Source organism: Chiloscyllium punctatum, chromosome 46, assembly GCF_047496795.1.
Source record: "Chiloscyllium punctatum isolate Juve2018m chromosome 46, sChiPun1.3, whole genome shotgun sequence".
NCBI lineage: Eukaryota > Metazoa > Chordata > Chondrichthyes > Orectolobiformes > Hemiscylliidae > Chiloscyllium > Chiloscyllium punctatum.
This window is the reverse complement of record NC_092784.1, coordinates 63,977,008-63,999,573: the sequence shown is the minus strand read 5'-3', so window position 1 is coordinate 63,999,573 and position 22,566 is coordinate 63,977,008. Positions and strand designations below refer to the sequence as shown.

Below are 22,566 nucleotides of genomic sequence, written 5' to 3'. Positions count from 1 at the left end.
ATCAATGACAATATAACAAATAGTCCCAAAATCTGATCATTTTTCACTTCTGGGTCACACAGTTCAATGCGTTAGCAAAAGCTATTCAAATATGTCTGGAATTTGCCCCAACAGAATTAACTAAACAATGTCACCATCTTCAGAGCACAAATAGAGGGAAGGGTCAAAGAGCAAGTTATAAATATTAGCCAGTCTCCAGCTTCCACACAAATTCATCAAGACTTAGCTCTTGAGTCAAGGGGCTACCAGATCCCAGTGCAGCACCCACACAGATCAACTTAGTGACATAATCATAGTCAGGGTTTCAGTAACCATGCTGTAACGCTGGCAGGACACTACTGATGTCACATTTGGTAGAAACGCTTAGCTGAAGCTCACAAACTCCAATAAAATGAAATTCTGGACTTTTGAATGAGCAAACAGAATACGGTGCTATATCCCAGTGCCCAATCAGTGCCTTCAAGGACGAAGGTGTGTCAAAGCATTGGGAGGTTGTGGGGGATGGGGGCCATGTACCAATGACAGACGAAAACAGTCACGGATGGGAAACACAGCTCTATCAGTCTCTCACCTGGTTCAGTATCTTCTGTAGGTGTGGGGTTCCCATGCGATCAGCCATATGGCGGTATGAGGGGTGAGACAGGAAAAACTTCCTCTCAGCCGCTATGGCGGCACAAATGTCCTTCTTACCATCAATGTCCTTCTGACTTCGGTTCACTACGCCAATGTAGCCTACAAGAAATGGATACAAGAATTACAGCCTCAAAGAGATCTCTTATCTGTAAGAATAGGGTGGTTATGGTAGGGGATCTTAACTTTCCAAACATAGACTGGGATTGCCGTAGCATTAAGGGTTTTAGACGGAGAGGAATTTGTTACGTGTGTACAAGAAAACTTTGATTCAATATGTGGATATGTGCCTGGAGGTTAGTGTTGAGTGGTTTCCCGCAGGGGTCTGCGCTTTGTAGTTTTTATAAATGACTTGGATGAGGAGGTTGAGGGGTGGGTCAATAAATTTGCAGATCACACAATGGTTGCAGTTGCCGTTGATAGTATCGAGGGCTACTGCAGGCTGCACTGTGACACAGACAGGATGCAGAGCTGGGCTGAGAAATAGCAGATGGAGTTCAACCTGGATAAATGCAAAGTGATGCATTTTGGAAGATCGAACTTGAATGCTGAATATAGGATTAAAGACAGGACTCTTGGCAGTGTGGAGGAACAGAGGGATCTTGGTGTTCAAGTGCATAGATCCCTCAAAGTTGCCACCCAAGTGGATAGGGTTATTAAGAAAGCATATGGTGCTTTGGCTTTCATTAACAGGGGGATCGAGTTTAAGAGCCGCAAGGTTTTGCTGCAGCTCCTCAAGTCCCTGGTGAGACCACACTTGGAATATGGTGTCCAGTTCTGGTCGCCCTACTATAGGAAAGATATGGAGGCTTTGGAGAGGACGCAAAGAAGGTTTACCAAGATGCTGCCTGGCCTGGAGGGCTTGCCTTATGAAGAGAGGTTGACTAAACTTCTTTTTTCTCTAGAGAGGAGGAAGAAGAGGTATACCTCGATCAGGTCATAAAGTAATGAGAGGCATGGATAGAGTCAATAGCCAGAGACATCCCCCCCAGGGCAGGATTGACTGGCATGAGGGGCCATAGTTTTAAGATATTAGGACAAAGGTACAGAGGGGACGTCAGAGGAAGGTTCTTTATGTAGAGTTGTGAATACATGCAATGCGTTGCCAGCAGTGGTGGTGGAAGCAGAGTCATTAGGAACATTTAATCAACTGCTGGACATGCACATGGACAGCAGTGAATAGAGGGGTGCGTAGGTTAGGTTATTTTATTTTACATTAGGATTAATCCTCGGCACAACATAGTGGGCCTGTCTGTGCTGTACTTTTCTATGTTCTATGGATATACCTACTAGAGAAGGTGCAACACTTGACCTATTCTTGGGCAATAAGGCAGGACAGGTGACTGAGGTGTCAGTGGGGGAGAACTTTGGGGCCAGCAACCATAATTCTATTAGTTTTAAAAGAGAGTGATGGAAGAGGATAGACCAGATCTAAAATTTGAAGTTCTAAACTGGAGGAAGATTAATTTTTACGGTATTAGGCAAGAATTTCAAAAGCTGATTGGGGACAGATTTTCACAGGTAAAGGGACGGCTGAAAAATGGGAAACCTTGAGAAAGGAGATAACGAGTGTCCAGAGACAGTTTAGAGTGAAAGGAAAGGCTGGTAGGTATAGAGAATGCTGGATGACTTAAGAAATTGAGGGTTTGGTTAAGAAAAAGGAAGGAAGCATATGTCAGGTATAGACAAGATAGATTGAGTGAATCCTCAGAAGAGTATAAAGGTAGTAGGAGTATACTTAAGTGGGAAATCAGGAGGGCAAAAAAAAAGGGTCATGAGATAGCTTTGGCAAACAGAGTTAAGGAGAATCCAAAGAATTTTTACAAATACATTAAGGACAAAAGGGTAACTAGGGAAAGAATAGGACCCTTCAAAGATCAGCAAGGTGGCCTTTGTGTGAAGGCACAAGAGATGGGGAGATACTAAACGTGTATTTTGCAACAGTGTTTACTGTGGAAAAGGACATGGAAGATATAGAATGTAGGGAAATAGATGACGATATCTTGAAAAATGTCTATATTACAGAGGAGGAAGCGCCAGATATCTTGAAACACATAAAAGTGGATAAATCCCCAGGACCAGATCAGGTGCCCCCTAGAACTCTGTGGGAAACTAGGGAAGTGATTACTCTGCCTCTCGCTGAGATATTTGTAGCATCGATAGTCACATGTGAGGTGCTGGAAGACTGGAGGTTGGCTAATGTGGTGCCACTGTTTCAGAAGGTGGTAAGGGCAAGCCAGGGAACTATAGACCAGTGAACCTGACCTCAGCGGTACATCCTGAGGGACAGGATGTACATATATTTGGAAAGGCAAGGACTGATTAGGGATAGTCAACATGGTTTTGTGCATGGGAAATCACACCTCACAAACTTGATTGAGTTTTTTGAAGTAGTAACGAAGAGGACTCATGAGGGCAGAGCGGTGGACGTGATCTACGTGGACTTCAGTAAGGAGTTTGACAAGGTTCCCCATGGGAGACTGGTCAGCAAGGTTTGATCTCATGAAATACAGGGAGAACTCGCCATTTGGATACAGAACTGGCTCAAAAGGTAGAAGACAGAGGGTGGTGGTGGAAGGCTGTTTTTCAGACTGGAGGCCTGTGACCCACTGGAGTGCCACAAGGATTGGTGCTGGGTCCACTACTTTTTGTCATTTATATAAATGATTTGGATGTGAGCAAACAAGATACAGTTATTAAGTTTGCAGGTGATACCAAAATTGGAGGTATAGTGGACAGTGAAGGTTACCTCAGATTACAATGGGATCTTGATCAGATAGGCCAAATGGGCTGAGAAGTGGCAGATGGAGTTTAATTTAAATAAATAAGAGGTACTGCATTTTGGGAAAACAAATCTTAGCAGGACTCATACACTTCAATCTTAGGGAGTGTTGATGAACAAAGAGATCTTGGAGTACAGGCTCATAGATCCTTGAAAGTGGAGTCGTAGGTAGATAGGATAGTGAAGGCGGCGTTTGGTATGCTTTCCTTTATTGGTCAGAGTATAGAGTACAGGAGTTGGGAGGTCACGTTGCGACTGCACAAGTCATTGATGAGGCCACTTTTGGAATATTGTGTGCAATTCTGGGTTCCTTCCTGTCAGAAAGATGTCATGAAACTTGAAAGGGTTCAGAAAAGATTTACAAGGATGTTGCCAGGGTAGGAGGATTTGAGCTAAAGGGAGAAGTTGAATAGGTTGGGGCTGTTTTCCTGGGGGTGTCAGAGGCTGAGGGGTGACCTTAAGGAGGTTTATAAAATCATGAAGGGCATGGATAGGGTGGATAAACAAAGTCTTTTCCCTGGGGTGTGGGAGTCCAGAACTAGAGGGCACAGGTTGAGGTTGAGAGGGGAAAAAATATAAAGTTGCCTAAGGGGCAACTTTTTCAAACAGAGGGTGGTGCTCGCATGGAATGAGCTGCCAGAGGAAGTGGTGGAAGCTGGTACAATTGCAGCATTTAAACTGCATCTGAATGGCTACATGAATAGGAAGGGTTGAGAGAGATATGGGTCAAGTGCTGGCAAATAGGACTAGATTGGGTTGGGATATCTGGTTGGCATGGACAAGTTGGACTGAAGGGTCTGTTTCCGTGCTGTACTATGACTATAACTAATACAAAGGCAAGTAAAAACATGGCCAGTTTAGTTCAAACCTTTTTCAGCTATTTCTGATTTTGGAATACAGGCTGTTGGTGCTGAGGATTCAAACACTTCCCATTTCACGCACCTAGTGCCAATATCAAACACTCTGGGTCAGGGACAGCATGGGGTTAGATCCTGAGTAAAGCTCCTTCTAAAGTCTCCAGATCAAGCACTCCCAGGACAGGGATAGCATAGGGCTAGACACAGAATAAAGCTCTCTCAACACTCCTATAACAACATGTCTCAGCTCCAAACTTCAAAGTCTCCTTCCTTCCTGTAGCACCTCATTCCTCAGCCAGTGTCCAAGTGAGTAACCATGAACAGGAGCCCAGGATTGGCCCAATCCTTCTCAGTAAGTGATGGGACAGAAGGAACACTACCAATGACAGCATGAGATAAGATTGCTGACGTACATCAGTACACCTTAAAATACTTGCTTGAGCATACAGAACTTAAACATTGTTCAAAAGTCACACAAAGTTGAAGCTTTCTGTCTTGCATTCATCAGGATTGAAATGTAAGAAAATGAACTCTAGAAAGGGAACCATTTTGCCCAGCAAAGGAAGTAGGTTGATTGGATGGACTATGGTTGGTAAGGAAATGGAGTAGAAACTGCCATCCTTTTTTGTGTGACTGGATTGCTTGCAGAGATGCTATTACACACCTTGAGACTTGAGAGCGAGACAACGCGCAAGAGGTATGTTGCTGAAACATTTTGGTTTGTATTCATCAGGACAGGTGCAAGAATGGCAGATTTCAAACTCAGAATCCCTAGTGTGGAAGCAGGCCGTTCAGGCCATTGGGCCCACATCTACTGACGGAAGATTGTCCAACTCAGATTCCCCAAACTCTGACAACACAGAAAATAAAACATTTGGCCAGTTGGGGCATTGAGACTTCTCTGCTATTCAATGTGATCGTGGCTGATCCTCTACCTCATCATCATATGCTCGACAGTCTCTCCTCTTAACCCTTGATGCCTTTACTGTCTAGAAATCGATAAATGTATTCAGTGACTTGGCCTCCACAGTTTTCCGTGGTAGAGAATTCCATAGCATTATTACATTCAGTGGATAGATTTAGCTCAATCCAAATGGCCAACTGCTATACCGAGATGTTGACCCCTTGTTCGCGATCTCTCAGCCAGAGACAAACATCATCCCTGCATTCAAGTTGCCCAGTTCTATCAGAATTTTATAATGATTAAGCAACTCAACCAAGGCACAGGATTTTATTTGCACAGAACAGGTTCCTGTGCATGAATGTATGACAGATCCAGCAAGCCCAAATGAGCCACATGAAGTGCTTGACTTATTTTAAATTTGTTGTTGGATTTTAACACTCAAGATTATTCAACTGCCCAATCATGGGATCAAACCAAACTTTGTTCCGAGTTTTGCAAGAGGTGGCTGGGTTGATCACAACGTGTATTCAGCCTATCATTGACCCCCAAAGATGTGCTTTTTAATTCAGGGAAAAACTGAGGACTGTAAATGCTGGAGATCAGACGAAATGTGTGGTGCTAGAAAACCACAGCCGATCAGGCAGTATCCAAGGAGCAGGAGAGTCGATAATTCCTGACAAAGAGTTTATGCTCGAAACGTTGACTCCCCTGCACCTTGGATGTTGCTTTTCCAGCACCACACTTTTTGACTCTACTATTTGATTCAATCAGCCAATAGATACCTGGGGTCATACCCATATCCATCCACAGCATTGCTCGACTGTGTAGTGTGCAGAACACCCATTGGGACTAACAACTGGCAGAAAATCCCACTCATGTAATTACTGAACAGTAGCAACATGAAACCTTTTGTTTAAATGTTTGAGAATCTTTGAACTTCCAGGGTAACTTGAGTATTCAAAATGAAGGTATTCTGCTCACTTCCGACATGGAACAATGACCTGGTGGAAAGACCATATCTGTTTATTCTGTATTATTGACTGTGGACTGAAATGGGAAAAGGACTCTTTAAAACCAAAGATAGCAGAAGGGATTGCTGCACTTTCAATGAGCCACTGAAATTCTTTGATTACATGCTGCTTTGTTAAAGCAGTGAAGATGGGTTTTATTTAATTCACTTATGAACCGTGAGCATCATTAGCTGGGTCAGCATTTATTGCCAGGCACTGATCCACAATGGTTTTAGTGAGGAAATTCACAGAGGGGCTAGCACCGAGGTTTTTTTTTAAAAGTGCGATTTGACTCATAGCTGATTAGATTCTGGAGCTATGACCAGATATGGATAACAACAGCCATCAGCTTGACAACAACGATCTGACTGGTTGCTGGATAACTGAGTGGATGTGAAGCCTTTAGACCCCCCATATAGGGAAGTGATGTGACTTCCTCTCCAGTGAAATACTTAACGCAGGAGGAAAGCCAGTTTATTCTTCCTCACTGCATGCTGTAAGCTGTGACTTTTATCCAGTGACTTTGAAACTTCGCAGTCAATGTACCAATCACCCGTGTCTTCTGCAAAGAGGGAAGAAAATCTGGACAAGCAAAAGGATTGCCTCAGTTAACTCTGTGGACTAGGGCCGTTAAACTGCTTTCCTAGCTTTTCCCCTGATAACAATTCCTTTTAGTCTGTTTAAATGCGTGTGGGATTATAAGGGGATTAGTAAGGTTATATGTTAAATGATTCATGGTTGTGTACTGTAGATGGAATCTGTTTATTTGTAACAAATGGTAATTTTTCTTCAGTACAGAAACTGTTGTTTTCTGTTAACTTGGGTCTAAAGAGACAGGAAATTTTGCATACATTGATCTGATCTTTAATTTTTGTGATGGCTCCACGAACAGTGGGCTTGAGTTTCAGCACACTAAACCAATGAGACAGAAACACTGATTCAAGAGGAGGGGGGGAATCCCTAAAACTTAACTGCTTTCTCTCCACAGATGCTGCCAGCTCCAGAGGTTTTCCAGCAATTTGTTTTCGTTTCTGATTTCCAGCATCTATATTTGTTTGTTTTTTTTCCCCTGTGGCACTGACCAAGATGGCCACTGTTCCATAGATAGCATCGACATACACTATTTGTGTCAAACTTGCAAGGCTAGCAAACAGCTGGAACACTTTTTACAAGATTGCTGACAAGATCTGCCCTGTAGCACACAGAACCATACGATTCCCAATGTACATATTGGATCACTGATTTGAGCAGACTTATTAAAACAGAACTTGAGAGTTAAGTCATAAGTCTAATGAATTCATAGAACTGGTCCCATTTGCTTGCATTTGGCTCATACCGCTCTAAACTTTTCCTATTCATGTACCCATCCAAATATCTGTTAAATGTTGTAAATGATTTGATTTATTACTGTCATATGTACCAAGATATGGATGGAACGAGCTACTGGAATCCTATCATATATGGCATATGGCAGCACATCCAATAGATGCAAATTTGGAACCACCATTAATGTGTGCATTCTGTCAAAATGTTTATGCTTATTTAGAATGAATGAGTCAGCTCCTTTATTGCATTTACAAATACTAATTGCAAGAGGAACAGGCTCATGTCTTATGCTTTAGGAGTTGATAATTCTCCCTCTTTCTATGGCAACACCTCAGCCGACCAGAGTTTACTTGTCAACCAACCAGCACCCTTCTCCTTGTAATACTTATTTGTTGAGACAGTTTGAAATTTGGCATTGTGTTTGTCCTGACAAGTGCAAGACAAAAAAAGCTTCAACAACAGGTTTCCCTATTTAGCAATGCTCAAGCTTTGTAATACCAAGAAAATGTTGGTAAGTGTCAATGAAACAGAGAAAATGTATAGATTTTAGGAATGAAGACACTGGAGATTGTGCAAAAACACAGTTTCACAAGCCACAAGATCACACAGACACAAGTAAAAATTTGTAAAGTCACAATTAATATTTTTCTTAAGACAGTAGTGAGGAAGCATGACCTGACAGACTCCTATAAGATTACGTAAGGACAGAATTGGGTAGATGTAGAGGATGTTTCCACATAACGCCATGAGGAGCAGCATAGGGCTGAAATATTAAAACTAATAAATCCCACAAGAAACTCAGAAGAAACATCTCTACCAGAAAGTAGTGAAACATGGAACTTGCTACCAGAGGAAGTTAATATGAATACAGAAGCGGGGGGAAATGTAGATGAGGAAGAAAGGAAAAAAAATGACAAACCGATTGGGTTACTACTGGGATTAGATTAGATTAAATTAAATTAGATTCCCTACAGTGTGGAAACAGAATGCAGCATAAACTCTTGCATTGGCTAAATAAGCCGACAGGCTGTTGCTGAACTTACCTCTGCGGAGAGGCAGAAGCCGGTTTTCCAGGATATCCCGAGCATCAGTCCCTTCGTCCATTAGATCCAGTTTTGTGATCACACCAATCACCCTCAAACCTGTGCAGAGGAGACAACTTTACAGAATACTAGTCTTCAGACAACAAGGAATAAGTGCATTAGCTCCCAAGAAACAAAATTGAAAATGAAAACTTTGTAGCTATGAACCAAAGTTTAGCAGCAACCTCTTCAGAGTGCAGTTTAAACATCAATTTCAGTTCTTTCAATCAATAGCTATAGATAGATTTTGAACCTCAGGTAAAGTTATTGTGGGGATTTTGGTCACAGAACTCCAGTCAGCTTGGCACTTATGTACGAAAGCTACACAAACCCTCAGGAAACTGTCGAAACTTGATCTCAACCAAAAAAGCCAGAGTACAGATCTGAATTGATTCATGCTCCCAAAGACAGGATAACTCACTTCCCTCTATTACTCACAACACATTTACCTTTCATCATTGCTCAAGAGAAGCAGTACAAAGATAAATCTAGATTTCTTTTAAACTGTCTGTAAACCATTTATAGTCACTTTAGTGTCTGTTTTCCAGAAAAGATGACTGTCTATTTAAATCAGTCTCCATCTTATGAGAGCAGGAATGCTGGAACCAGGAGAGAAACAGACTTCTTACCTTGTGGGTCAACCTCCTTGGCAAGCTTGAGTGCGTCTGAATTGGCGAGGTCAGAGTTCGCTGGAGTGACAGCCAGGATAAGACAGTTCTCTTTGCTGATAAACTGCATTATCATTTCTTTGATCTGGTGTTCTATATCAGCTGGCTGGTCACCAACTGGAACCTTGGTGATACCCGGTAAATCAATCAATGTCAGGTTTAAAACTAGCAGAAGGAAGTGTAAAAATAATTAGGACCATTTATTGCAGACCAACCAAATAAGACAGTTTAGTGTCCAGCATGTGCAGGCTTGAATCATTAGCAGTCCTAAAGGAAACTTCTCTGAGAGCTTAGTGCTGTTCGTGGAAAGACAGAATGTGGGACCAGGTTAGAGCAGAAATGTCACAACCAATCTGAAGACCCCCAAGCCCCTGAACCCTCAATGTTGTCATCACTAGAACACCAGAATGCAGCTTAGTTCTAGCTTCACTCTTGTTGACACTGCTCAGTGAAGCTTACTGTAGATTTTATTGATTACACATAGAAATGAACAGAAGCAGGGTATTTGCCCCTTCTAGTCTACCTCACCTGACATTTAACAAGATCAGACCTGCTTACGCTTTGTATTCCTATCTACCCTGACAACCTTTGACTCCCTTACCAAACAAGGATCCATCCACATCCAGCATTAAAATATTCAATGACCCTGCCTCCATCCCCTAAGGCACAAAGTTCCAGAATAGCACAATCCCCAGACAAAATCTTTTCTGCCATCATAAAGAGACTATTTTTAAAGGCAGTGACCCCTAGTTTTGGACTTACCCACAAGAAACATCCTTCCCCAAGTCAACCGTATCAAGATCATTCAGGATCTTGTACACTTCAATCAACTTACCCCCGCCCTGTTCGAAACTTCAAATGGGATTAAACTAACCTATAAGGGACAATTCCCCTTTTGTAAAGCCATGCTAATTCTTCCTAATTACAGTGCAGTTATAACCCCTTTAATGATCAATTTGAACACCTTCCCCATAATATCAAGCTAACTGGTCAATGGCTTCCCCACTGCCTGCCTCCATTCATCCCTTCTTGAATAGCAGGGTTGTACTTGCAGTTCAATACAGCCTTTGCAGAAAGTAATGCATCAATCAGCTCATACAGTCTCTTCTTTTGATACCTGAGAATAAAGTACATAGGACCCAGGAACTTGTCAGCCACAACACCACTTCCACAGCAACTGTCATTTCACCAAGTTCCTCCCTCTTTTCTACTTCCTGATTTACAGCTATTCATATATTTTAGATATCTTCTAAAGTACAGACGGAAGTGAGGAATGTATTCATTCCATTGGCCAGGGCAGGGTGCGAGGCAGGCAAAGGGCATGGTGGCGGTGGTGGTGGAAGAGCTGTGGAACTCAACAGACCAGCAGCCTTGCCACAGATGTGGGTGGTGGTGGGGTGTGCTTGTGCAGGAGTAGCTCCTAGACCAGGGTGGATGCCCCCAGAGAGGACTTTGGACAGCAGCACAGCACAGCACAGCAAGGGGCTATAAATCACCAGATTGTTGAAGCCCCAAGATAGCTCCAGACTGGCACCAGGCAAGTCAGGGAAGATATTGCAGCCTGCTGTATACATTATTACAATTCATGCAGCACTCTACAAGATGTCTGGACCCATCACCATAGCAATGCTGAAAGGGCAACATTAAATGTGGACTCCCTGTACAATTGACAAGAGGTCACAGCTTTTAATCAAATTCTCAAGCATTGCTAACAAATTCTATTTTGCAAGATCTCAAATAATCACGCCCGAGACTTGCATCAAACAGACCACACTCACCATTTGGAGAATGCACTCTCAGATTGATGGGAATTGGTGAGATTCCTTTATTGCTCCCTGTAACTCTGTCTGTCTCTGCTTCAATTTCCTGTCGAACCTCCTCAAAATCTGTAAACTTCTTCCCTTTGCAGTGCAGAAATTCAGCATGTTCTGCAAGAGAATGCAAGTCATTATTCTGTACCTAATCTTTGGTATTTAACAAGCTTGCTAACATTGCATAGCACACAATTCTAAGCTCAGTGACGACATTCAATTCTCCCGGTGATACGCAAGGAGAGTCTTCAGGTTTTTAAACAGGTCACTCAGGACAGTTGGGTCTGAGGGGGAAAACAGGCAGAGTGAAAAAGATCAGTCAATTTGCAAAGGAGACAGAGAATAGACACCGTGTTTGGATTTTAATTTTTAGCCGTCCTGACAACTGAATTAGAGAGATTCTGGAGAGGGTTCACAGTGAGTTCAGTCCCAGAAGCAGTTGGATGTCTCTGTGCTGTTAGAGTCAGAGTCATAATTATAGCCTTTGTTCAGTTATGGTCCCAGAGCAGACTGCAGCTTCGTCAACATCCAGGATGATTCAACAAATTTTGTTGGTTCAGGGCCAGTTACCTTTATTCTTTTGAAGTTAAATATTGAGAACCTAAGGTTTCTCAGAAGAGAATGAGATCTCGAGCTCCACGATTTAGTTCGATCAACACTACTGTTCTAATATTGTACAGTGAACCTTCATCTCCAAAACACACACAACTTATATTCTAACAGCTAGAACTAATATATGATTAACACAGGGAATACACTGGGATCAAAGACCTCAAATTATAAATGTGATCAAGGCTGATCCCACGGATTTATCAGCAATTGACCTCAAACATTTATTAGAGTGGGCCACCCAACCTCATTAAACTTCACAAGGGATTTCAGTTCTTCCAGTTTTGCCTATCTGGTTTGTAATTCCCTTTGCTGCTCCATCATGATTTGTCTCACCAATTGCTCCAGTTCTGGTCAATCCTCTGCCCTTGCACTCGTCCCTCCCCAACTACATGTATATGGGCATGCCCATGTGCATGTAACCCTGTCCTCCAGTAATTATTCACTGATACAACTCCAGCTTTTCAGCAACATCTAACTCCACCAAGCTGATCTTCAGTATGTGCTTCCCTGACCTGTCATCCTGCTCAATTGCATAAAACAAACACTGTTACATGCTTTAAAAAAAATCCACCCCCACATATACTAAGATATTTAGGGGTACCTGATTTCCTGTGAGCCTTCAGGACCATCTCGACAACTACTCCCAGCTGTCTATACAAACCGCTAGAATTTGGCCTGAGCTCTAACTGGTCTGTTTCTGTGCTGTATGACTCTGACTCTAACAACACTGTACAATATTAGACCAGTAGCGTTGATCGAACTAAATCGTGGAGCTCGAGATCTCATTCCCTTCTGAGAAACCTTAGGTTCTCAATATTTAACTTCAAAAGAACAAAGGTAACTGGCCCTGAATCAACCAAATTTGTTGAATCATCCTGGATGTTGACGAAGCTGCAGTCTGCTCTGGGACCATAACTGAACAAAGACTATAATTACAACGTGTAGTCTAATACAATTAAGATCTAACAGGATAAACACAACAATCAGAAGCCTTCCAAAAACATTAATCAAATCCCTCCAACTGCATTTCACAATAAAATTAAAACGGTGGGCTCATTGGTTTAGGGATTTGATTCATTCTTCGATTAGCAGAAAACGCAAGATTTGGAGTTCAAATCATAGGTAAGACCATAAGAAACAGGAACATGAGTAGGTTCTTTGGCTCTTGAACCTGCACCAATCAAATGGATCATGGCTAAACCAATCTTCCTAACGTCCATTTTCCTACCATTCCTCTAAAATCCTGGAATCCCTTACTAATCAAGAATCTAACTCAGTCTTAACTATACAAAGATTCAGCCCCCCACAGCTCTCTGTGGCAATGAATTCCAAAGACACACTCAATCCTCAAGAAATTCCTCCTCACCTCAGTCTTAAACTAGCATCCCTTAATTCTGAGACTTATACCCTCTGGCCCTAGACTCTCCAATGTCATAGAGATGTACAGCATGGAAACAGACCCTTCAGTCCAACCTGTCCATGCCGACCAGATATCCCAACCCAATCTAGTCCCACCTGCCAACACCCAGCCCATTTCCCTCCAAACCCTTCCTATTCATATATCCATCCAAATGCCTCTTAAACGTTGCAATTGTACCAGCCTCCACCACTTCCTCTGGCAGCTCATTCCATACACGTACCACTCTCTGCACGAAAACGTTGCCCCATAGGTCTCTTTTATATCTTTCCCCTCTCACCCTAAACCTATGTCCTCTAGTTCTGGACTCCCCAACCCCAGGGAAAAGACTTTGTCTATTTACCCTATCCATGCCCCTCAATTTTGTAAACCTCCATAGGGTCAGCCCTCCGTCTCCGATGGTCCAGGGAAAAACAGCCCCAGCCTGTTCAGCCTCTCCCTATAGCTCAAATCCTCCAACCCTGACAACATCCTTGTAAATCCTTTCTGAATCCTTTCTTCAAGTTTCACGACATCTTTCCGACAGGAAGGAGACCAGAATTGCACGCAACATTCCAAACGTGGCCTAACCAATGTCCTGTACAGCTGCAACATGGCCTCCCAACTCCTGTACTCAATACTCTGACCAATAAAGGAAAGTATACCAAACGCCTTCTTCACTATCCTATCTATCTGCAACTCCACTTGCAAGGAGCTATGAACCTGCACTCCAAGGTCCTTTTGTTCAGCAACACTCCCGAGGACCTTACCATTAAGTATATTAGTCCTGCTAAGATTTGCTTTCCCAAAATGCAGCACCTCGCATTTATCGGAATTAAACTCCATCTGCCACTTCTCAGCCCAATGGCCCATCTGGTCAAGATCCTGTTGTAAACTGAGGTAACTCTCTTCACTGTCCACTACACCTCCAATTTTGGCGTCATCTGCAAACTTACTAACTGTACCTCTTATGCTCGCATCCAAATCATTTATGTAAATGACAAAAAGTAGAGGGCCCAGCACCGATCCTTGTGACACTCCACTGGTCACTGGTCACAGGTCTCCAGTCTGAGAAACAACCCTCCACCACCACCCTCTGCCTTCTACCTTTGAGCCAGTTCTGTATCCAAATGGCTAGTTCTCCCTGTATTCCGTAAGATCTAACCTTGCTAATCAATCTCCCCATGGGGAACCTTGTCAAAAGCCTTACTGAAGTCCATATAGATCACATCTACCGCTCTGCCCTCATCAATCCTCTTTGTAACATCTTCAAAAAACTTAAATCAAGTTTGTGAGACATGATTTCCCACGCACAAAGCCATGTTGACTATCCTGAATCAGTCCCTGCCTTTCCAAATACACGTACATCCTGTCCCTCAGGATACCCTCCAACAACTTGCCCACCACCGAGGTCAGGCTGACTGGTCTATCGTTCCCTGGCTTGTCCTTACCACCCTTCTTAAACAGTGGCACCATGCTTTCCAACCTCCAGTCTTCCGGCACCTCACCTGTGACTATCGATGATACAAATATCTCAGCAAGGGACCCAGCAAGCACTTCTCTAGCTTCCCACAGAGTTCTAGGGGACAACTGATCAGGTCCTAGGGATTTATCCACTTTTATGCGTTTCAAGACATCCAGCACTTCCTCCTCTGTAATATGGACATTTTGCAAGATGCCACCACCTATTTCCTTACAGTCTATATCTTCCATATCCTTTTCCACAACAAATACTGATGCAAAATACTCATTTAGTATCTCCCCCATTTTCTGCGGCTCCACACAAAGGCCGCCTTGCTGATCTTTGAAGGGCCCTATTCTCTCCCTGGTTACCCTTTTGTCCTTAATGTACTTGTCAAGACTCTTTAAGATTCTCTTTAATTTTATTTGCCAGTGAGGGGAAACATCATCTCAGCATGTCTCCTGTCTAGCCCCTCAAGGATCCTATACATTTCAATGAGATCACCTCTCATTCATCTAAATGCCAGCGAGTCGAGTCCCAATCCATTTAGCCTTTGCTCATGAAACAACCCCCTCATCCCAGGATCATCCTTGTGAACCTTCTCTGAATTGCCTCTAATGAAGTAATACCTTTAAATACAGGGTGCAAAACTGTTCACAGTACTACAGATGCAGTCTCACCAATGCAGATGAGCTCTTGTTTAGAAGAGGGGAGTTTAAAGAGTGTTGGGGTAATGTCTGTGGACTCAGACAGAAAACTGAAACATGATATATCAGCCTCACAGCACCAAGGACCTAAGCTTGATTCCAGCCTCGGGCGACTGTCTGTGTGGAGTCTGCACGGGTTTCCTCCAGGTGTTCTGGTTTCCTCACACAGTCCAAAGATGTGCAGGCTAGGGTGGATTGACGTGCTAAAATTGCCCATAGTGTTCAGGGTGTGGAGGTTAGGTGCATCAGTCAAGGGAAATGTAGAGTAGAGTAATAGGGTAGGGAAATGTGCCTTGGTAGATTACTCTTCAGAGGGTCGGTGTGGACTTGTTGGGTCAAATGACCTGTTTCTACACATGTAGGGATTCTATGATTAAAAAGGAAAGAAGGCAAGTGATTGGATGGTGAGCATTTATTCTATTCTTGCTCTCCACATTTATTCAAATTAGGGAAAATAAAAACCTGCAACCTGATTAGTTAAATGAAACATAATTAGGTTGGCAGGGCCAGTGTGGTGTTGTAGCTATAGCATGGGGGGAGCTGATAGACACTTAATTGCAGATATGATTGTTGGCTTAAGTGTCTGCAACTTCAAGAAACCCTGGCACTGAGTTGATGACATGGGGTCTGAGCTTTGGCCACTGCAATGCATTAGGATAGGGAAACATTTCCTGGATACTTTGTCCCAGAAGACAGTTACAAGCTTTAGGCTGTGCGCTATAGATTTGGTCCATGATCAGGACAGGAGGTTGAGACAGAAAGGGAGCCTGGGTTGGGTATTCAGAAGTGGAGGAGTCTCAGCCCGTGCAATTTTCCAAAACTTTGAATGCCTTTGCAGTTTGTATGGATGAGAGCAAGAACTGCAAGTGAATAGAGTAGTGTCTTACAGCACTGAAAACAACTCTTCTGTCCAACCAGTCCACGCTGACCATGTTCCCACCTGTCTGCACTTGGCTCATAACCTTCCAAACCTTTCCTATTCATGTACTTAACCAAATGTCTTTTAAGCATTGTAACTGTAACTGCACACACTGCTTCCTCTGGTAGTTCATTCCACACATGAATCACCCTCTTAAAGTTGCCCCTTGTGTCTTTTTTAATATCTTTTTCCTCTCAGCTTAAAAATATACCCCTTAGTTTGATACTCTGTCAGAAGGAGGATTGGCAGATATAAAAGTTGATATACCATAAGTTAGAAGGAAGCCATTCAAACTGCAAATGATTTGTTTGTGTTCCAAATTCCACATGCTTACAATTCCCTGCGAATTTAACAAGGACCCATCCACCTATACTTCAAAAATACTCAATGACGCCACCTCCACCTCTTTCAGGCAGAGTATAGCAAAGTTGCACAACCTTCTCAAAGGGGAACTGATTTCCCCATACCCGTTCTGAGGGCAACCCATAACTTCAGAACAGTGACCCATAGTTCTCGACATGCCCACAAAAGTAGATACCTTTTCCAAGTCCACTTTGTCAAGATCACTCAGGATCTTACAAAGTTCAATCAAATCACTCTACTCTTCAAAGCACTACTGAAAATAAGCCCAGTTTGCCTAATTACCCTTGTAAAACAACTCACATTCCTATCAAGTAAACCTCTTATGAACCACTTCCAATGCATTTATATCTTTCTTTACATAAAGGAGACCAAACCTGCCCACACTGTTTGAAAGGTGCTCTTATCAATGTTCTGTATAAGATTAGATTCCCTACAGCTGAGACTGAAAGGTTGAGACAGAAAGGGAGCCTGGGTTGGGTATCCAGAAGTGGAGGAGTCTCAGGATGTTCTGTATAAGATTAGATTCCCTACAGTATGAAAACAGGCCCTTTGGCCCATCAAATCCAAGTCGACCCTCTGAAGAGTAACCCACCCACACCCATTCCCCTACCCTACACTTACCCCTGACCGATGCACCTAACACTATGGGCAATTTAGCATAGCCAATTCACCAAACCTGTATATCTTTGGACTGTGGGAAGAAACCGGAGCATCTGTGTGGATTTCCTCCAGATATGGGGAGAATGTGCAAACTCCACACCAACAGTTGCCAGAGGCAACTGAATTGAACCGGTGTCTCTGGTGGTGTGAGTCACCAGGCCGCCTCTCATTACCAAAGCAGAAGTTAGTCATAGTCATAGAGATGTACAGCATGGAAACAGACCCTTCAGTCCAACCCGTCCATGCCGCCCAGATATCCCAACCTAATCTAGTCCCACCTGCCAGCACCCGGCCCATATCCCTCCAAACCCTTCCTATTCATATATCCATCCAAATGCCTTTTAAATGTTGCAATTGTACCAGCCTCCACCACTTCCTCTGGCAGCTCATTCCATACACACACCAACCTCTGTGTGAAAAAGTTGCCCTTTAAGTCTCTTTTATATCTTTCCCCTCTCACCCTAAACTCTCAAAGTAAAGGACAGCATTCCATCGTTGTCATTTTCACAACATACATTCCTTTGTATCATTGCATCATCTGCAAATTTAACCACCATGTCTTTGATCCTCTCATTAATGTTGAATTGAATTGTAAAAGGTTGGAGCCCCAGCCAATCAGATAACGACCCATTTACGTATACAGTGTTTTCAATAAGCTAGCAAGTCTTCTACCCGTGCTGGTCTGCAGCCCATTACACCACAAGCTTCTACCTTGCACAATAACTTTTTTATGTGGAATTTTGTCAAATGTCTTCTGAAAATCCAAGTAGAGCATAATAATGGGCTCCACAGCACATTATTTTTTCAAATATCTGGGAAATCTGTAACAGCTAACTCACATCACAACTCCCCAAATACTGCTCAACTTTTTTAAAAACTTTGTTCACAGGATGCGGGTAGCCCTGGCTAGGCTAGCATTTCTTGCCATCCTTACTTGCCTGGACAGTATTTAAGAGTCAACCATATTGTGTGGATATGGAGTCACATGGTGGCCATGCCAGGTAAGAATAGCATATGCCTCCAGAGGAGAATAGTAAACCAGATGGGTTTTTATGACAATTAATGGTGGCTCATGGCAATTTTCTTTTCCAGTTTGTCGTTCCTGAATTCAAATTTCACCATGGCCAGAACCAAACCCTTGTCCCTGGAGCATCAGCCTGGGCCCTGGGTTATGGGTCCAGTGACATTACTGTTACATCACCACGTCTTTACACGTACAAGTCAAGAGTGATGGAATACTTGCCATTTGCCTGGATGAGCATAGTTCAACAACAGTTAGGCAGCTTATACCATCCAGACAAAGCTGACCACTTTACAGACACCGTATCCAATACCTTCTCCAAGTCATTCCCTCAATCACTGATGCAAAATGGTAGCAACCGTAGAAATTCAAAGCTCTTTAGACAGCTTCCAAACCACGACCATCTAAAGGACAAGAGCATCAGATACATGGGGATACTTTCACCTGCAAGTTACCCACATTATCATCTAATAGTTTTAAGGAATGCCTGGGACCTAATAGAATGAGGAAAAAGCTGATAGATATACTAGTTCAAGGTTAACTGGGCTTGAAGGAGACCTTTGCAGAGTGGTAAGCAACCTCTGAGCCAGGAGGGCTGGGTTCAAGTCCCATCTGCTCCAGAGGTGTGTAATAACATATCTGAACAGGATGATTAAAAAAAAAATCTAAACTGGGTTTGAACTGGTTGATTCAATATAGGAGGATAATAATCAGTGAGCTAAGAGTGCGAGTACTGAAATAAATCCCTCAATAAAAGCATGGACTTGAATTCCATTAAAAAAATACAGTTCTCTCTTGATGAAGTGGTAATCTCACTGGAGAGAGTATGAGCTCGACAGCAAGTGAGGGGCATCCTTGCCTTCTCACTTAGGGATTCTCCTCTTCTCTGTCCCTAGATTAGAGATAAACCAGTGAAACCCAAATCCCATGAAATGAATAAAAAGTGATAAACAAACATTATGCAAATACAAGCTGAAAAGTACAAACTGTTAAGACCACAATCAGATCAGCCTTGATCTTATCAAATGGTGTAGATTCGAGTCTGACCAGAGATACCAATTTCTTGGGAACAGAGCAGTGACCGTGTTGGAGAGTTCATGCTGATTCCAGAGGGCCAACCAGACTTTAAACAGTTTGTTAGAAGTTACCAGACTGTCACACCCACTTTTACCTCCAAACTATAGCAAAACTCAAAAATATACTTACCTGTTTTTGCATTGATGAGCTGTAGAACAAGTGGCCGGCGAGTAACAATTCCAGAACCACGAGGAAGAAAATCCCTGAAAATAAAGAAAGATAGTCTAATGAGTATTTTGTGACTGTCAGGAATCGTCAATCAAAGCAACACCTACAGGGATGAGAAACCACTATCTGGAGTGCAGAATTAGAAGAATGTTCCCTCTATGCTTGCAATAACGCACACATGTACAGTACAGAATCAGTATATTCACCCTTACAGCAGAATTTGCTGAATAATGTGCTTCTACATACAGTAGAAGTGAAGTGGTGTGGAGCTGAAGCCAAGGCTCACAGTAGACATTAAGTGGGAGACTGAGTCTCCATTCACCAATGGAGATTTATATAACCAACAGGCTGCTGAGACTGTTGTAACATTTAGTGCAGCGGGTTGATTGACTATGCATGGAGAATAAATTATGAGTAGACCATTTGGCCCTTCATGCCTGCTCCACCACTCAGCAGATTCACAATTTTATTTTATTAACTCAATAACAGAATGTGGGTGTCACTGGCTAGTTGTTGTCTATTGCTAATCAGCCAAAAGTGAGCCACATTGCTGTCTGTACGGAGTTACATTTAGGCCAGACCAGGAAAGGATATGCCTGAAGGACATTAATGAACCAAAACAGGTTTTTCCTGATAATTGGAAATGCTTCTTAGTTATTCAGATTTATACTGAATGAAAATTCTACCATCTGCCATGGCATGATTCAAACCCAAGTGTCTAGAACATTACCATGGTCTCTGGATTAATGGTCTAAGGATAATACTAGGTCACTTCCTCCCACTGATCCAATTGTGGCATTTCCTGCCTACCCTCTATAATGGTAATATAAATCACAAAAGCTATAGCCCTTTTTCATGCGAAACAGATAGTCTCAATGACCAAGCTGATCTTTTGTTCTTTGAGCAACCTATCACCAATGACTCCCACACCCTTGCGCCCATCACTAACACACACTACTAACCACCTATGCTTCCACGTTTCACTCTCCCCTAATACCTTATGAGGCACAGTGTGAGCCTTTCTACAGCACCTGCCTCTGTTACCTAATACAATCCCTCAGGTAACAACTTCAGCAAAACAGAAAGGGAACAGATGCACCTGTGATGAAAAAACAATTGCTGTTGAGCTCCAACTGCTGCAGCTGAAAGCATACTTCTTTTAGCTTCAGAAGGACCACTGTGTTCTCCTCAGTTTATTGCCAGACCCACTGAATTTCTCCTGGATTTGATTCTATTTATTCCTTTACATTCTCAATTGAGCTTAAGGTTACGCTGTTAACAATGCCTTTTAGAAGCCTGACTTCAGTTATATTGAGAGAGAAACAATACTCATTCCTGGGATAATTTCACTGAATTACCATCACACTTGGCAATACTGAACATCAAGTCACAATTCCTCTAATTATTTTAAAGGTTTACTATCTCCGAGAGAATTCAGCCAACTGCCTTTGACATTCTGTTGCATTTCCTACAGGATTACCACTGACCAGAAACGGAACTGGACTAGCTGCACATTGAGAATACTGCAGCAAGTAAGGCAACAGCCCATCACAACCTTCTCTGGGGAAATAAGGGATGGGCAATAAATGCTGCCCCAGTCAGCCATGCAGACAAATCCTGATCACAGTAAAAAAAAAGTCTCTCTCACAGTGCTGTGGAACTGATCCATCAATTAAAACTTACATTCATCTTCAGTTATTCACAGACCATTCTTTTATCTCACTTGCAAATCTGACTGCTGTCACCTTCCCCTCGCCCATCTCCCCCCCCGACCCCTCGCCCCCCGCACATCGCCCACTGCCCACCCACCCACCACCCTCCCCTCGCCTGCCCACACTACCCCGCTCCCCCCCAGCGCCCGCCCACCCCACCCCCCCCACACCCTCCCCCCTCGTCCACCCACCTTCCTGCACCCCGCCACGTCCGCCCACCCTCCCCCCCTCATCCGTCCGCACGCACACCCTCGTCCGCCCACCTTCCACCACTCCCCACCCTTGCCCCACCCCCCGCCCTCCCCAAAGCCCCCCTCCTTCGCCCGTCCACCCTCCCCCCTTCGCCCGCCCACCCTCCCCCCCTCGCCCGCCCACCCTCACCAAGCAACCCTCGCCCGCCCACCCTCCCCCCCCAAAGCCCCCCTCACCAACCACCCCTCGCCCGCCCGCCCTCACCAACCACCCCTCGCCCGCCGCCTCACCCCCTCACCAACCACCCCTCGCCCGCCCGCCCTCACCCCTCACCCCCCTCCACACAACCACGCCCTCGCCGCCCTCCCTCACCCCTCACCAACCACCCCTCGCCCGCCCGCCCTCACCCCCTCACCAACCACCCCTCGCCCGCGCCGCCCTCACCCCGCTCACCAACCACCCCTCTCGCCGCCCTCCCGCCCTCACCACCCCTCGACCAACCACACCCTCGCCCGCCCGCCCTCACCCCCTCACCAACGCACCGCCTCGCCGCCGCCTCCTCCCTCACCCCCTCACCAACCACCCCTCGCCCGCCCGCCCTCACCCCCTCACCAACCACGCCCCTCGCCCGCCCGCCCTCACCCCCATCACCAACGCACCCCTCGCCCGCCCTCACCCCCTCACCAACCACCCCTCGCCCGCCCGCCCTCACCCCTCACCAACCACCCCTCGCCCGCCCGCCCTCACCCCCTCACCACCACCCCTCGCCCGCCCTCACCCTCACCATCCCCCCAAAGCCTCCCCTCGCCCTCCCCCCTCACCAACCACCCCTCGCCCGCCCGCCCTCCACCCTCCCCCCTCACCAACCACCACCTCGCCCGCCCTCACCCCCTCACCCACTCCCCGCAAAGCCCCCCTCACCGCCCCCTCACCAACCACCCCTCGCCCGCCGCCCTCCCCCCTCACCAACCACCCTCGCCCGCCCGCCTCGCAACCTCTCCCCTCGCCCGCATCCCTCCAACCCACCCCTCGCCCGCCCGCCTACTCCAACCACCCCTCGCCCGCCCGCCCTCCACCCCCTCACCACCCACACCCTCGCCCCGCCCTCACCCCCATCACCATCCCCCCAAAGCCCCCCTCGCCCTCACCCCCTCACCATCCCCCCAAAGCCCCCCTCGCCCTCACCCCCTCACCATCCCCCCCAAAA

General features: G+C 44.7%; 1 protein-coding gene across 1 annotated transcript in view; it reads right to left on the bottom strand.

The window, feature by feature from the left end:
- Positions 1-22,566, bottom strand: part of LOC140468236 (dynamin-2-like) — a 47,607-nt gene that overhangs the window by 22,825 nt on the left and 2,216 nt on the right. The window contains 5 exon segments of the mRNA XM_072564507.1: positions 572-732; positions 8,553-8,651; positions 9,221-9,424; positions 11,038-11,187; positions 19,417-19,490. Of these exon segments, the coding sequence (XP_072420608.1) occupies positions 572-732; positions 8,553-8,651; positions 9,221-9,424; positions 11,038-11,187; positions 19,417-19,490 (688 nt within the window).